This window comes from Chionomys nivalis, chromosome 2 (genome assembly GCF_950005125.1).
Source record: "Chionomys nivalis chromosome 2, mChiNiv1.1, whole genome shotgun sequence".
NCBI lineage: Eukaryota > Metazoa > Chordata > Mammalia > Rodentia > Cricetidae > Chionomys > Chionomys nivalis.
Genome location: NC_080087.1, coordinates 31401516 through 31416193, shown reverse-complemented (window position 1 = coordinate 31416193; position 14678 = coordinate 31401516). Strand labels below are relative to the sequence as shown.

The following is a 14678-nucleotide window of genomic DNA, read 5'->3' as shown; positions in this document are numbered from 1 at the left end:
CCAATCCTGTGGATTAATTTTCGCTCGTCATCTGTCTGTACTCTTAATTATATTCCTGGCTAGAACATAGTGAACACTTATCCAACAGTTCTATATAGAAACCGGAGAAAAACCATGGCTGGCAGAGGGATCCCCTACTGAACAGAGAGAATTCCCGGGCACATTAGTGCATTCTCCTCAATGGCCACTAGATGGCATTTCTTGTACGGCATTAAGTGCACCCTGCTTCTGAGGCCTCCAAAATAAACAGCAAGCCACCACAGGAGGCTTAGGAGAAACCAGTCACGGGAGTGTTTGTAAGTCTTGCTGTTCTCCATGTTGGTTAAGCTGTTGGGTCTCTTATCTCTGGGGGAACCCAATAAATGTCTCACGTCTGTCATCCAAAGAGAATGGAATTGACTGAAGGGGTGAAGGGAACAGAATTGCAATTGTATCCTGTTCTGGTGAGAGCCAAGGGCACACTGCCGCACTTACCGCATCCTGGAAGCCGAAGAGGACCACCTGCACCTGGTTGATGCCGTGGCTGTCGAAGTCCAGCTCCAGTTTCAGCTTTGACAGTGTAGTGGCTATGATTTTTCGGTCAGTGGACCTCACAAACTCTCTGAGGCTCGCGATGAGGGTTGTGATGTGTTCCCATTTGAGTTTAGGCTCTTCAGCACCCTGGAAATGAAACCCATAAGGCCTCAATTACTCTGGGCCGAATACGTCAGCCAGGAGCTTCCCATTCTCATGGTCTTCTCTCAGAAGAACTGAGCCCCGAAAAGGCCTCCTGCTATCAAAAAGGGGGGTATGTTTTGAACTCTGTGGCTCCTGTCAGTAGCCATCACTGCTGGCAGAACTAACCAGCCTTTGGAAAAACAGCACTTAGCCTTCACAGTGCTCGGTAGCCAGGACACAGTCAGCTAGGCAATGCTTTGCCCAAATGGAGCTAAGCCGAGGCAGCACAACTCTTGTTCTCAGAAACGTTAACTGGACACGAGAGTGAGAGAGAGACTCTGAGCAGGAGAATCTTGGTCTCCAAGTCTGCCCACAGAAAGGTCATAAAAGAGGGTGTCCAGTGCACCCAAGGGAGCTGAGAATGACAACAGGCAGGGAAAAGAGATGCATACCACAAGGCCAGCAGCAGCCAAGGAGGAGAAAAGATGGAACCATTGGAGCTTTAATGGCCAAGGTTCCTCTCTGCCAGACTCAGCCAGGTACAAAGGGGCTACTTCTCTCATGGCTGTGTGTGACTATCACAGCACGTCCTTCATCCTTCCCCTTCCTTTAAAGTCAGTTCCTCGTCATAAAACGGTCCAGTCTCAGATACCCCATTGGAGCCATTCCTTAACAATCGCTGAGTCATCAGTTATAAAAAAAATAATTTTTATACATTTAAATAGATCTCTCCTTCAAAGTAATCTTATTTATTTATTTATTTAGTTATTTATTTATTTATTTATTTTTACTTTGAGCTTGGCACACTGCTTTTGTAAAGAAAGCCTAATCTGGGACTGGAGAAATGGCTGAGAGGTTAAGGCACTGGCTGCTCTTCCAGAGGTCCTGAGTTCAATTCCCAGCAACCACATGGTGGCTCGAAATCATCTGTAATGAGATATGGTGCCCACTATTGGCAGCATGTTATTCTGCAAGGCAAAATACTGTATATGTAATAAACAAATCTTTTAAAAAGCCTAATTTAAAGATGTTATTGATCCTCATTTAACTTCAAGAACCAAAAGAATTTTTATTAAGCTCATTACTACGTCATATTGCATTTTCTTACTATATTATTAAAATTAAGTTTCCCCACTAGGCCAATAAAATTCCAATTATCAGAATACCATCAAAAAATTTTCGAAAGCACAACTGACTGACTTCTTTGTCTACATAAAATCTTGATTTGGGAGCTTGGTTCCATGTTTCAGTTCTCATGAGAAAAGTCTAAATTGAAAAGCCTAAAGGCTGTCATTAAAGAAACATTTTAAAATTACACTGAGAACAATTATACACTTTGTTTTTTTCTCACCACAAACTAAATGACAGCCAGAGGGAAGATTCACAGGCAACTTCATAACACCAGGAAGGTACCAGGAAGGAAAACCGAGTTATTCAGACACTGGGAGCTTGGCTCCGTGAAAAACCAGCTACTGTTCTGCCAATGACATGGACAGGGAGTATTTATTTTTGACATGAGGTTTGCTTTAAAATAGAAAACAAAACAAAACCATGTTGCTTCAGGTTTTTGGACACGTGCATGCTGCTGTCCTATGAAAGAACGCGCTCTGCTCTGGGAAATGCTTCCTGTACAGACGACTTTATTTACTTGCTCGGCCGTTCTCTCTGTGCTAACGCCAGCCCCTCTGTGTGAACTCACTAGAGGGCCTTCCTTTGTGAACATGATCTGCAGGGCACACGTGGCTCAGAACAACGGGAGCATCTGACAATGAGCCTTTCCCAAGCATCCACAGGTTTTCTGCAAAAGTCCTCTCCAGCCTTGTGTGTGTGCGCGTGCACGTGTGTGTGTGTGTGATATGCAGATATGCATAGATGTGAAGGGTCACAGGTCAATATTGGGTATTCACCTCTATCCCTCTCTGCCTTATTACAAGACAAGGTGTTTCGCTCAGCTGAGAGCCCGCTCTTTCTGCCAGGCTAGCTAACCACAATCCCAGGATCCTCCATCTCTGCTCAGAATGCTGGGCTACAGGCATGTCTGGAAAAGGTGGCTGCTAACAGGACAACCCTGTAGTACTGCCATCCTGAGGATTGAATGAGCACACACATGGATAATGGCCAGAGGAACTATTGGGCATGGTTATGATACATCTAACAATCAGCTATCAGTTTCTTTTTCTTTTTTTCTTCTACTAGAATGTCAGCTTCAGTGAGATACTGAGCTATATTTTGTTCGTTGTTCTATCCCCTGCACTTGGAACAGAGCTGGCATTTGGCAGTGTTTGCTGAGTGACCGAATGAACTGAAAGGCATGTACCCACTCCCTCCATCCAACCTTGGCTTTCCCTAACTCAGTCTGTCCAGTTCTTGAATGAATCCCATGGGCACACCCAGCATCCATGAACACTACTCTATCCCCCTATCTAGAGGCCTGACTGCCTCTCATGCCAGAACACCCATTCCCTGGGCCTCTAGGTCATTGCTTGAGTCAGCTTTCTCAACCACCCAAGGTTTCTCTCAAAGGGTACAGATGGTGTCACTTAAGCTCTTCCTGCAGCCAGAGTCTTTCTTGGCACACACATTGTTCTTCTTATGGGATCCAAAAGGTAGATATTGGGGGATTTCTATGGTGACACAATGTTCAGGCTCAAGGAAAAGCACAGATGCCTTGTGGGGCTCTCAAGATACAGCTGGAGCTGAACAGTAAGAAAGAGGCAAGGAAGAGAGCCTGACTCTCCATCTGTCCTGATGAAAGACAAGAACAGGAGAGCTGTTGGACAGAGAGCCATTAATAGCCTGGTCCACCCCTCTACCATCTTTGTAGTCATTTTCCCGGGACCAAAGGAGGAAAGAAGCTATGGGCAGTCCACAGTGACCATGGCCATGAGCAGTTCATGCAGGTGGTCGGGTCCCTGTTGTCCACAGGACTAATGGAGGATAACAGGCATTGTGTTGCGGATTTACAATCTATGGGATGAAAGCTTGTATTCACAAGAGGTCTGTGCTGTAGCCTACTGTGCTGGAGCCGTGGGAATCCTTTTTTCTCTGGTGTATATATGGAGAGGAAAAGTTTCCTTGTGTCTTTAAACAGTTCGAATACTTTCCTGGGAAAGTATTTCCCCAGGACTGGAACTGTGAACCCTACCCCTGGCATATACAAAAGGCCTAACTCCTTGGGTAAATGTTTGGGAAAGGCCTTTTAAAGGGATAACTAAGGTTAAGTCAGGTCATAAGGATGGAGCTCTAGTCCACTGGGACTGAGGTCTTCATAAAATGGAAGAGATACTGGGGTGCCCACACACAGAGAGAAGGGCATCTTGAGATACAGCCACATAGTCCTCAGAAGACAGTCAATATGCCCACCTCCTGATTTTGGACTGTAAGCCTCTGGAACTGTGAGAAAGCAAATTTCTGCTGTGTAAGACACCTGGTTTGTAGCATTCTGTTACGGCAGTCCTAGCGAGCTAACGCGACAGGGAAAATAGTTATTTAGTTATTTTGTGCGCAGGCATTGCACCATACCACACAGTTGCTTGTTGCTGCCAGTCCCTCCCTGTGGGACTGTAATGACCTCATACGCCAGGCTTCTGTTGGATCCATTGATGCTTCCAGTGATCAGAGAAGCACCTATTCCATGTGGCCTAATCCTTGTGAGTTGACTGAACGAACAAAGGAACGAACAACAAAAGCACTGTGGAGGGGCCAGGTGGAGGTTCTTAACGTGAGAATCTGCCTGTGCCGTCCAGGTAGTGTATATGTGCATGGCCACTAAGTTATGCACACTAACGTGGACTCAAACAGAGCGCATACATGACTGCTGAGGGTCTATTAGTCTCAACATTGGATTATTTCAAGAAGGGCTGTGAATACCTTAATACCACCAGTTCTTTAAAAAATATAAGAACAGGAAGGAAGCAAGAGAGGAAGGGGTACAGGAGGAGAGAGGGAGGGGAAAAAGGGTGGAAAAGAAGGAAGGAGAAAAGGACTGAGGGGGGATAGAGGAAGGAAGGAGGGGAGGACCAAGGGAGGATGAATGGAGGAAGGGGGGAAGGACTGAGGGAGGATAGATGGAGGAAGGAGGGATGGAATGGAAACAAAGAGCAACAAGCAAGAAAAAGAGTAAATATCTATAACATTGCTTTCAACATACAATAACATTCACAAAGAGTTTCTACACTTAAGGTTTCTCCTTTGTTTATCCAAGAAGAGGGCTTTTATTATTACTTTTTAAACAAAGTCTCCCTGTGTAGCCTAGGGTGGCATAGAAGGCACCATTCTCCTGCCTCAGTCTCCCAGGGGCTAGGACACCCAGCATGCAGGTGTGTCTTCTGACTCAGGGTCCTACAGCCTCCTCACACGTCAGAGCATGTGCCACAAACCCATGTCAGAAGGACACAGGAAACGTGTAGGGTCTGGCCAGGGAACAGTGGAATGTTCCTGTAGCCCCACCTAACCAGGAGATAGAGAGGGATAGCCTGAGCCTAACCTGGGCAACACAGTGGATGTCTATCGTCAAAAGAAAAAGAAATCAAATTACATTACAAATAAACTGCCCACCATGTTTTACCTGGGCCAACGATTCCATCAGGTTCCTCACGACCTTGTCCTGGTCTTCCGTCAAGATCCTGTGGAGGGTGGCTCGCCTTTCGCTATCCTTTCTCAGCATAAAAAAGCCGGAGTCTTTCTCCTCGGGGGAAGGGGGCGCACTGTGGTCTTCAAAGTTTTCATCTGGAATGCTGTAATAACGGGTGCCGCATAAGCCAGGGTATCCTTCCTTAAGCCACAAACTTCCCAGAGTACGTCAACACGAAGAAGTCAGCTCCTTACCCCAGAAAGAGTGTCCGTATCCCTTTCCCATCCTTCTCCCCGCAGGACTTGGCTCTGGCTTTGAAGGAGAAGGGGTCCGCCTTCAGCTCCGTGTCAGGAGAAACTGAGCCATATTCGCTGCTGCTGCTGGTGTCTTCCACCAGGACAGGGACCGGCAGGGAGATACTTCTGAGATATTCTGTGATGGGAGAAGAGACAGAAGGTAGCAAGCACATTAAAAACACCACACAGACTAGCAGATCGGCGGAAGAGACCATTATGGGATTGAGCAGACAAATCACGCCATATAGGAAGCTGGTCATGTGACCACGGTTCCTGCCTTGCTCTGTACAACACAGTTAAGTGGAAAGGGCCTCTTGAACCCTGTCAGGAATGTCTCCCGGGGTGGGAAAACCAGGCGGCAGGCTCAACGGGTCCTCGGTTCTAATCTATTTTTATCGATGACTTACACTGATATTTACAGGTCTCAGTTCCCACATCTAGAAACACGATGAGCGGTACGACTTTAAGCTGTATCTTCACAAGTGTGCGGGTTCACCTTAGCATCTGCGGCTGCCTTGGAAGTGGGAAGGAATGGGATGCTAAGGGGCTGTTGCAACAGGTTCCAAACCTGCTTTACCTCAAACAATTAATGCTGACAGCCACATGCCATGGCAACCTGAGGATGCGTATGAAAAAGCATTTGTTGCTAACAGAATTTTGGAAACCAAGGGATCAACTGACCTCTAAGGTCATTCCTAGTTACCAGACCCTGAGTCCATGGCAAACATGGGCTTCTGATTTATTTTGATGGAGACCAAGAAAGCACATTAGGAGCTCCCGACATTCTCTCCACACTGGTTTTAAAGACAGCAATTTTTTGCCAAAAACATCTTTACTGTCTCAACACTACAAACATCTCTTACTAAAAAAGGCATGTGGAAAGTCATAAAAAAAGAAGCCATGGTTGCTTGGAAACCTCTTTTTACTTAATTTCTCTTAAGCTGGGCTGAGCTGAGATCACCCGAGTCTCAAAGACAGTAGCTGATCAGTCAGCAGGGGCCCCCTCCCACTGTTCACCGCTGTGCAGAGGGGCAGCTGGTCACAGACCAGCACACGTCTGCGATCACTCACTCTTCTTTCTGGTTCACAGGCATCTGAAAGCCAGGAAACTAGTTCCTTTCCGTTGTTAGGGGAAAAAATCCTGGCAAACCCAACACAGGTGAGAAAGGGCTCATCTTAATTCAGAATTCGAGGGTAAAAGTCATCACTTCTGGGAAGCCAAGGCTGTCCAGGACCCAAACCCAGGGAATGATGCTCACAATGAGTGGGTCTTTGCACCTTACTTATCCTAATCAAAATAGTCTCCTGCAGACATGCCCAGTGGGCAATCCCTCACTAAGATTCTCTTCACAGGAGGTTCTAGGACGAGTTGAGTTGACAATTAAATCAACCAATAATGGACCTTTCATTATGCCTTCAGCTTCTCTGGGTACTTTTAGATTTTTGGATTTCAATGTAAGTACGTACGTACATGCGTGTGTGTGTGTGTGTGTTACATGTAAATGTTACATGTTGCACATATAACTGAAAGAAAATACATGAAATATTGCCATAATATTAATGGTAGTTCTTTCTAGAGGATATGATCTAATTAGGGTGAAACGTTTTCCAAATTTTCCACAATAAACAAATATCTTGTATGTGCATACAGATGCATGTGTGTTTGTAGATATGTATACATGTGTTTATGATATGTGTAGGGCCCAAAGGACAAAATCCAGAATTGTTTCTCAAGTAATGTTTACAGACCACACACAGACACACACACAGACACACACACAGACACACACACACACACACACACACACCACACACGCGCGCACGCGCTTTGTTTTTGAAGCACAGGGTTTCTCACTGGCCTGGAACTCACCCGGTAAACCAAGCTGGCTGTCTACTGAGCTCCATGGATCCCCCTGTCCCTGCCCCTGCGTCTCCAGTGTTAGGGTCACAAGCATGCACTGCTATGCCTGACTTTTTTTTTTTTAATGTGAGTTTTGGGGATCAAACCCAGGTAGCCAAGCACTATACTATACTGACTGAACTGTCTCTTCAGTCCATGTCATGGTTGGCTTCAGCTGTCAACTTGACTGACACAAACCTAAAGTGACCTGGCAAGAGGGAACCTACCAGGTCTGCAAGGCATATTCTTAATTGCTAACTGAGGTAGAAGGACCCAGCCCAGAGAAGAGGGTACCAGCTCTAGGCAGGTGTGCCTGGGCTGTATAAGAAAGGGAACTGAGCCGGGTGGTGGTGGCGTATGCCTGTAATCCTAGCACTCGGGAGGCAGAGGCAGGCGGATCTCTATGAGTTTGAGACCAGCATGGTCTACAAGAGCTAGTTCCAGGGCAGGCTCCAAAGCTATAGAGAAACCCTGTCTTGAAAGAGAGAGAGAGAGAGAGAGAGAGAGAGAGAGAGAGAGAGAGAGAGAGAGAGAGAGAAAAGGAACTGAGCAAGCCAGTGAGCATCATTACTCTATGGCCTCTGCTTCAGCTCCTACCTTGGCTTCCCTCTGGGATGGACCATCACTAGTAAGCCAAATAAACTCTTCCCAGTTGGTTCTGGTGATTACCACAGCAAAAGAAAGCAAACTAGAGCAGCCTATGGATATTTTTTTTTTTTTTTGGTCAGAAAAATGTTATGGAAATGTTTTCCACAAGCAGAGATATTCAACAGGCAGCAAAAGAGTATTGGTAAGAACTTGAATGAGCTAGGTCCTGGGGGCACATACTGTAATCTCAGCACTTGGGATACTGAGACAGGAGGATGCCAAGCTCTGGCCAGCCCAGGCAAGTGTAAGTTCATAAATCAGTTAGACTCCATTCTTCCCCAATAAAGAAGGAACCAGCACTGTGATCACTTGTATTTCACAACAGAACTGATATTCTTGGTAATGGACAGATCAATACTATTTGTGCTACCAGGTAAGGCATTCCAATTCTGTGTTTCTGTAAATGTACTTTGTGTGACGCGCATGCGTGTATATCTACACAGAGGGGGAGCAAGGATTTAAGTCAACCAACTTTTTACCTCTGTGGTCTCGTCATACAGTTTGAGTAGCCAGTAATGAGAAAGCCTGTGTCCTGTGAGCTTTAAAGTTGCTATGGATACTGACTGCCTAAAAGAAGGCCTAATAGGGGTAAAGGTGTGCTTTTTATATTATTATTATAATTTTATTTATTTATTTATTGGTTTTTCGAGACAGGGTTTCTCTGTAGCTTTGGAGCCTGTCCTGAAACTAGCTCTTGTAGACCAGGCTGGCCTTGAACTCACAGAGATCTACCTGCCTGTGCCTCCTGAGTGCTGAGATTGAAGGCGTGTGCTACCACCCGCCCGGCAAAAGTGTACATGTTTAAGGGTGGAACCCAGGGTTGTCAGTCATTTTAGGATGGAAAGGACTTCTGTGGACCCCAAACACAGTCCTGGTTCATTCTTAGCCTGATGGACAATCAGTCAATCTGTGACCCTGGTCCTAAACTGCTTCTCTTGCTAAGCCCAGCCTCATTCTAGACTATTTGCGGGCTAGCCAATAGCACTTACAGATAGGGTGAAGAAGAGGATGTTAAGGTGAGAAATCAGAATGCTCCCACGATGTCTGTCCCCAACAGTGGAAAGATGTACACACTACTCACATACTGACGATAAAGAATACAAGCTGGAGGACATTCTTTTTTTTTTTTTTTTGGTTTTTCGAAACAGGCTTTCTCTGTAGCTTTGGTGCCTGTAACTCTTGTAGACCAGGCTGGCCTCGAACTCCCAGAGATCCGCCTGCCTCTGCCTCCCGAGTGCTGGGATTAAAGGCGGGCGCCACCCCACCCCCCTACCCCACCCCCCACCCCCGGGCGAGGGACATTCTTGTTAGGAGACAAAGGTACTCAATTTGCAAAATGAACAGGGCAATTGGCTATGGGTCTGAGGTTCAGAAGAAGTTTTGGGGTCAGAGGTGTGACCCTTGTCACCCAGTTTAGAAGGGATTTAAAGCAAGGGACGGCATAATTTAGGGAAGGGCGAGAGAACACAAAGGTTTCACAAAGTAATATTTTACAGAAAGGGGAGAGGACACAGCAATGGAGAGTGACGAGGGACAGCCAGAAGACGAGAGGACGGGCAGGTGAGTCCTCAGAGGCCTGCACAGGGCATGGCTGGACAAGAAGGAACAGGCTTTAGGGCAAGGAACCCCACAGAAATGGAGAAAACAGAGAACATTCTTGTTGGATTTGCCTCCAGGGGTCTCACTGGAAACTTCAGTCAAATCAGGTTCAGAGGTCAAGTGGACAGGCAAATCCTGGACTACCAGGAATAGAAAGCAGAGATCTGGAAATATGAAACTTCATGACATAAATCTGTGATGGTACAGGACAGAAGAAAAGTGAAGGGCCAGGCAAGGGGCTGTCAGAGGAAGATCACGTCATGACAGAAGCCACCCACGGGGTGAGCAGACAGGGAGGCTGAGAGTAAAGGATCCCCCGGGGAACGGGCCTTTGATGGATGCTTCTGACCCTAGGGCTGGGAAGTAGGATGGGCAGGGTACTGGGGCATACCCATTTACATGCTTATGGGGGAATCTAGTCTACATTGTTTGGCTTCCTCTCCTGTTCTGGAGCTCTGCGGGCCTGAGAGAAAGAACTAGGCTTCTATAGGAACAAGACGACAGGCCCTTAACAGCATGGAGGCCTGGGTCCCGACTCAGATATGGATATACTGGCTTCTCCGACTGTGAAAAAGGACGGGAGCTGGAAAGGGTTTCCAGTCACGGAGAGCCTGCCAAGTCCCACCTAGCCCATGGCTATGGAGAGCTGGCTGTGGAAATCTTAAGAGGCTGGTGAGCTTAACCACAGACTGGTCACCTCAGAGGTGTGTCTCTAGAGAACGGTCTGTCTGCATCACTTAATTTTAGGGGTCAATGGAAAAATCCTTGAAAAGACAGTTTTATCAGAATCTGGTAGGGATAGGTTGGGGAAGGGACAGGTGGCCTATCTGTGGATGGGACCCAGATTGCTGAGAATTTCCATCTCAGGGAGTAAGGGCCATTAATATAAATGAGATGTGTTCTCATTTGGGGAAAGAGGGAATTTGCTGACTACAATTTCTATGAGGAAATCTCAGATGGGAGCAGCTCTTCAGGAGCACCAGGGACCGTCTGGGCTCTTCTCCTCCAAGACAACCTAGAGACAAAGGTCCCTCCAACACAAAGCCTGGCTCCAGCTGCTTTAAGAGTCACCAAGCTCCTTCCAGAGAACAGGAGTCCAGGTTACACTTCCAGACCGTGGGAAAGGCCAGGCATCTAATGACTGGCAAGTACCCGGTTAATCCGAGCAGAAGGAGCTCAGTCTGAGTCACTTCTACAAACTGAGCATCCACCTCTAACTCTCCTTGTGCTACGTGGATAGCGTTATTGAACCCATGCTATTAGGCAAACCATTCCCCACTCAGCTATGAGAGCGATGAATGGTGTCACCGTCCAGCACGGTAGCCAGAAGCCTCAGATGGTGATTTACATTAACTCTTCAATGCCTCAGGCATAGGCACCGTGTTTGAATGTGGGACAAACACAAAGGTCCAGTGGCTGATGTGCTGGACAGTGAAGACGGGACATCTCTGTTACTACAGAGTTATGGCCAGTGGCTGGTGTGCTGGACAGTGAAGATGGGACATCTCTGTTACTACAGAGTTATGGATCTACTGCTGGTTGGTGACACCATCCCAGATCAAGCTCCCTTCCTGGTTCCCTGCCCTCTTTTGCTACTTCTTTAGTATTTCTTGAAGAGCACCAGGGAATCTGAGCCTGAATCCTATGGACAGCTTTCTCCCTTCTGCGAGTATGCTAACCACCAGCAGTGCTGGGTCACCAGAGTTCTGAGGACTTCCTGGAAGGGGAGTGTCTATGTTCTAGACAGAAACAGGTAGATGGTCTATCAAATACACTGAGGAAAGAGGTGTCCTATCAGCTCCCATCCAGAAACCCAGATCATAGTCACTGGTTTATTGACAGGAGGTATAAAGGTCACAGGAACTCCAGGGGACAATGAGATGGGTCCTGGTTTGGCTTAGCACATGTACCTTGCTTACTAAGGAGGAGAGGGAAGTATTTGTGAGTCTTGACATCTGTGCAGCTGAGAGCCTCAACAGTCTCCTTGGGGACTTAGGAGAGCCCCTTCCTTTGAGGTTCCCCACCTTGTTTGGGTAAAGGGGATAGATAATCCCTGGAAAGGGGAGCTCAGAGAATTCGGAAGGTCTGAGGGGGTTCTAACCGGAGAATCAGGAGGGCTCTGAGGGAAAGAGCAGGGGGCCTACAGGCTGTGGTCCCCCATTCTCCACAAGCCACTGGGGGGCAGGGTGGGGCTGAGCACAGGAGGCCTGAGCCAGCAAAGGAGGAACACTCCACTGTCTTGTCACACGTGGTCCCATTTCATTCTCACAACCCCAGGAGCAGGGGTCTCTTGCCTCCACTGGAGGGTAAGTCATGTTCCAGGCCACTCGATCAACAAAGTAACCCAGCCCTGACCCCAACACTTATTCACTGACTCTCTAAAAAATCTTAAGGATTTATACTATCTTAACTAGAGTTAGACTATAAAGCTAGGGCAGAGTCTAAATTCCTGCGGAATTACCCTGAATGCAGAGGGAGAGGACACAGGAGTCACAGCTGGCCAGCAGAGAGCGCCTTACATCTCCACACTACTCCGAGGTGCATGCTCACTGAGAAGACTGTGGGTAGCAGTACAGCTCATTAAGCGAGCACAGTGAAGCTCACGAATGCTAATGCATATGTGATGGGAATGTTTCCGGGGAATGGAAACCATGCCACGTGGGAAGGGACCAAACAAGGCCAGACTGAGCAGCTGGGCACAGCTTCAAGGCTCTTCCAGAACATCATTTTAGTCTCTGAATCAAATCTGGGAAGTAGGTGTCGTTATCAGCACAGGGTGACAAGCTAAAACAAGTAAGCTTTTGCATGTCACATATGTAAAAACAATAAACAAACAACAACAAAAACCCCCTGACTTCTGTGCAAAGCAGGCTGCTCAGAAAGCCAAGCAGAGTGGCAGGGTCTACCTTGTGAAAATGCAGGGGCAGCTTTCTACATGCCAGGATGCCTGTGGAGAAAGGAGGTATAAGCCTCTCTCTGCATCTGAGAGCCAATCCCCAGCTCAGAACTGCAGAAGGAGCCGGGCGGTGGTGGCGTACGCCTTTAATCCCAGCACTCGGGAGGCAGAAGCAGGCAGATCTCTGTGAGTTCGAGGCCAGCCTGGTCTACAAGAGCTAGTTCCAGGACAGGAACCAAAAGCTACGGAGAAACCCTGTCTCGAAAAATCCAAAAATAAAAAAAAAAAAAAGCAGAAGGAAACTGGAGTGACCACCTTGGGGAAAGCCTAATAAATGGGCCTCTGCTCTAGGCTTTGAGGCACCCGAACAAGCTGCAAAGACCCACCCGTGTCAATCCCTCCCCCAACACACAACAGACAACTGAAGCCACTTGCGCTTCCATCGAACATTCATCCGCAGTCACGCCCCTTTCTTTAGTATTCTCTGAAATGCTTTAGCTGACTTGAGGGCAAACTCTGCTTCTTGGTTATGATTTGCAAAAGATGACCCAAGGAACCAAAACCATAGCTCTTGGCCCCATTGAGTCCATGTCTGTCCTAAGATGCCAGATGAAGGTGTATGGTATTGAGATTTCCCAAGAAGCCATAAGCAGCCAACTGAAAAGAAGATACAGCCTTCACTCCAACAGATGACTTCACAAATGGTCACTGCCCTTTAACGCCGGCTAACAGCTGTACAAATCCTTGGTGTTCAGAAACCTCCCAAGCAAGCCAAGAGCAGGGGGAGGCCGCCGTGAAAGTATGGAATGTACCACAATTTGCCAGATCTCAGCCCGGTGGGCAATGGTATGAAGCCAACTCACCATTCGATCCAGTCGAGAGAGCTGCGGAGGAAAAAAAAAGGGAACAGCATAAATAAACACATATAGCTTTATTGTTAAATTGGGAAGTCAACAATGACAACAACAACAACAAAAAACAAATGCTTGAAACGGGATCAATGTCCTTTCCAAATATCCATCTGTCTGTCCTTATCCAGTATAAACATCCACATGCCAAGGACAAATGGTTCCTTTACCTCATTTCTCTTTCTGAAACAAACGATGTAATTACTGACAAAATTCACTTATAACTTATACTTATGTTTTAATTATCAGTGGCAACCAGCCCACCTATCTTCCTTCCTTCATCCTTTCTTTCCTTCCATTTTTGGTAATTATTCAGAAATATATTCTCTGAGAAGTAGCAGGTATTTTCTACTGTCTGCAATTAAAAGGTTACATTGCCCAGATGTCTGGAAATTTAAGAGGTTTGTTATAGCCTGTAGCCCATTAGCGGCGACATGGAGTTTCAACTCTGAAGGACTCAGTTTACCTCTTTCACACTGTGAAATTCCCAACGCTAGAATGTGCTAGAGGCTGGTACAGTAACTATAATCTATGTGATGGAAGACCATTATGCACGAGGTCCCAGCATTTTTGAAATTCATAGTAACATGACTTCCTGATACAGAACTGAATGACCAAGAACAATATGCTGTTTATCCCAATTTCCAGTGATTCTGAGCACAGATGTTTACGTATGGAGCCATTTTCCCTTTTAAAAGCTTAAGATTTAAAGTCTGACCCGCACCCTTGTGTAACAACATACCTGAAAGCTTGGGTTGTGTCTTTTTCTTTTTGCTGGAAACTTTTAAGAACTCGTCAACAAGCAAGTCATTAGCACAGGCTCTCTTGTCAGGGTCTGGTTCAAAACACTTCAGGATGAATGCCTTGGCCTCAGCAGACATGGACTCTGGGATCTCTGGGTGGACCTTGAACATCCCCACCTGAGGCAGATTCAAGAGCAGAATGAGTCTCCTGAGCATTGATCCCCTCTCTCTCTCTCTCTCTCTCTCTCTCTCTCTCTCTCTCTCCCCGCTTTTTTCCCCCTCCCGTCCCCTTTTTCTTTCTCTCCTTTCTGTGGTGCCAGAAATTAAACATGTCCTGACACTGAGCCCTATCCCCAACCTGCCTGTCTTTTTTCTCCAGGTGACTTGGAATGTACTTCCTGTAGATTACAGAAAGCTTACAGAATGCTTTTCTAATGTTTTGAAGGATGTAGGAAGAG

The 14678-nt window shown here is 46.7% G+C and overlaps 1 protein-coding gene across 1 annotated transcript in view; it reads right to left on the bottom strand.

Annotated features, from left to right (window-relative positions):
* The window catches only part of Map3k5 (mitogen-activated protein kinase kinase kinase 5), a 209445-nt gene that overhangs the window by 17805 nt on the left and 176962 nt on the right, over positions 1-14678 (bottom strand). Inside the window, exons 20-24 of the mRNA XM_057755327.1 lie at positions 14220-14397; positions 13433-13453; positions 5485-5662; positions 5225-5393; positions 475-660 (exon numbers count right to left, since the gene is read on the bottom strand). Of these exons, the coding sequence (XP_057611310.1) occupies positions 475-660; positions 5225-5393; positions 5485-5662; positions 13433-13453; positions 14220-14397 (732 nt within the window). The remainder of the gene's footprint in view (positions 1-474; positions 661-5224; positions 5394-5484; positions 5663-13432; positions 13454-14219; positions 14398-14678) is intronic.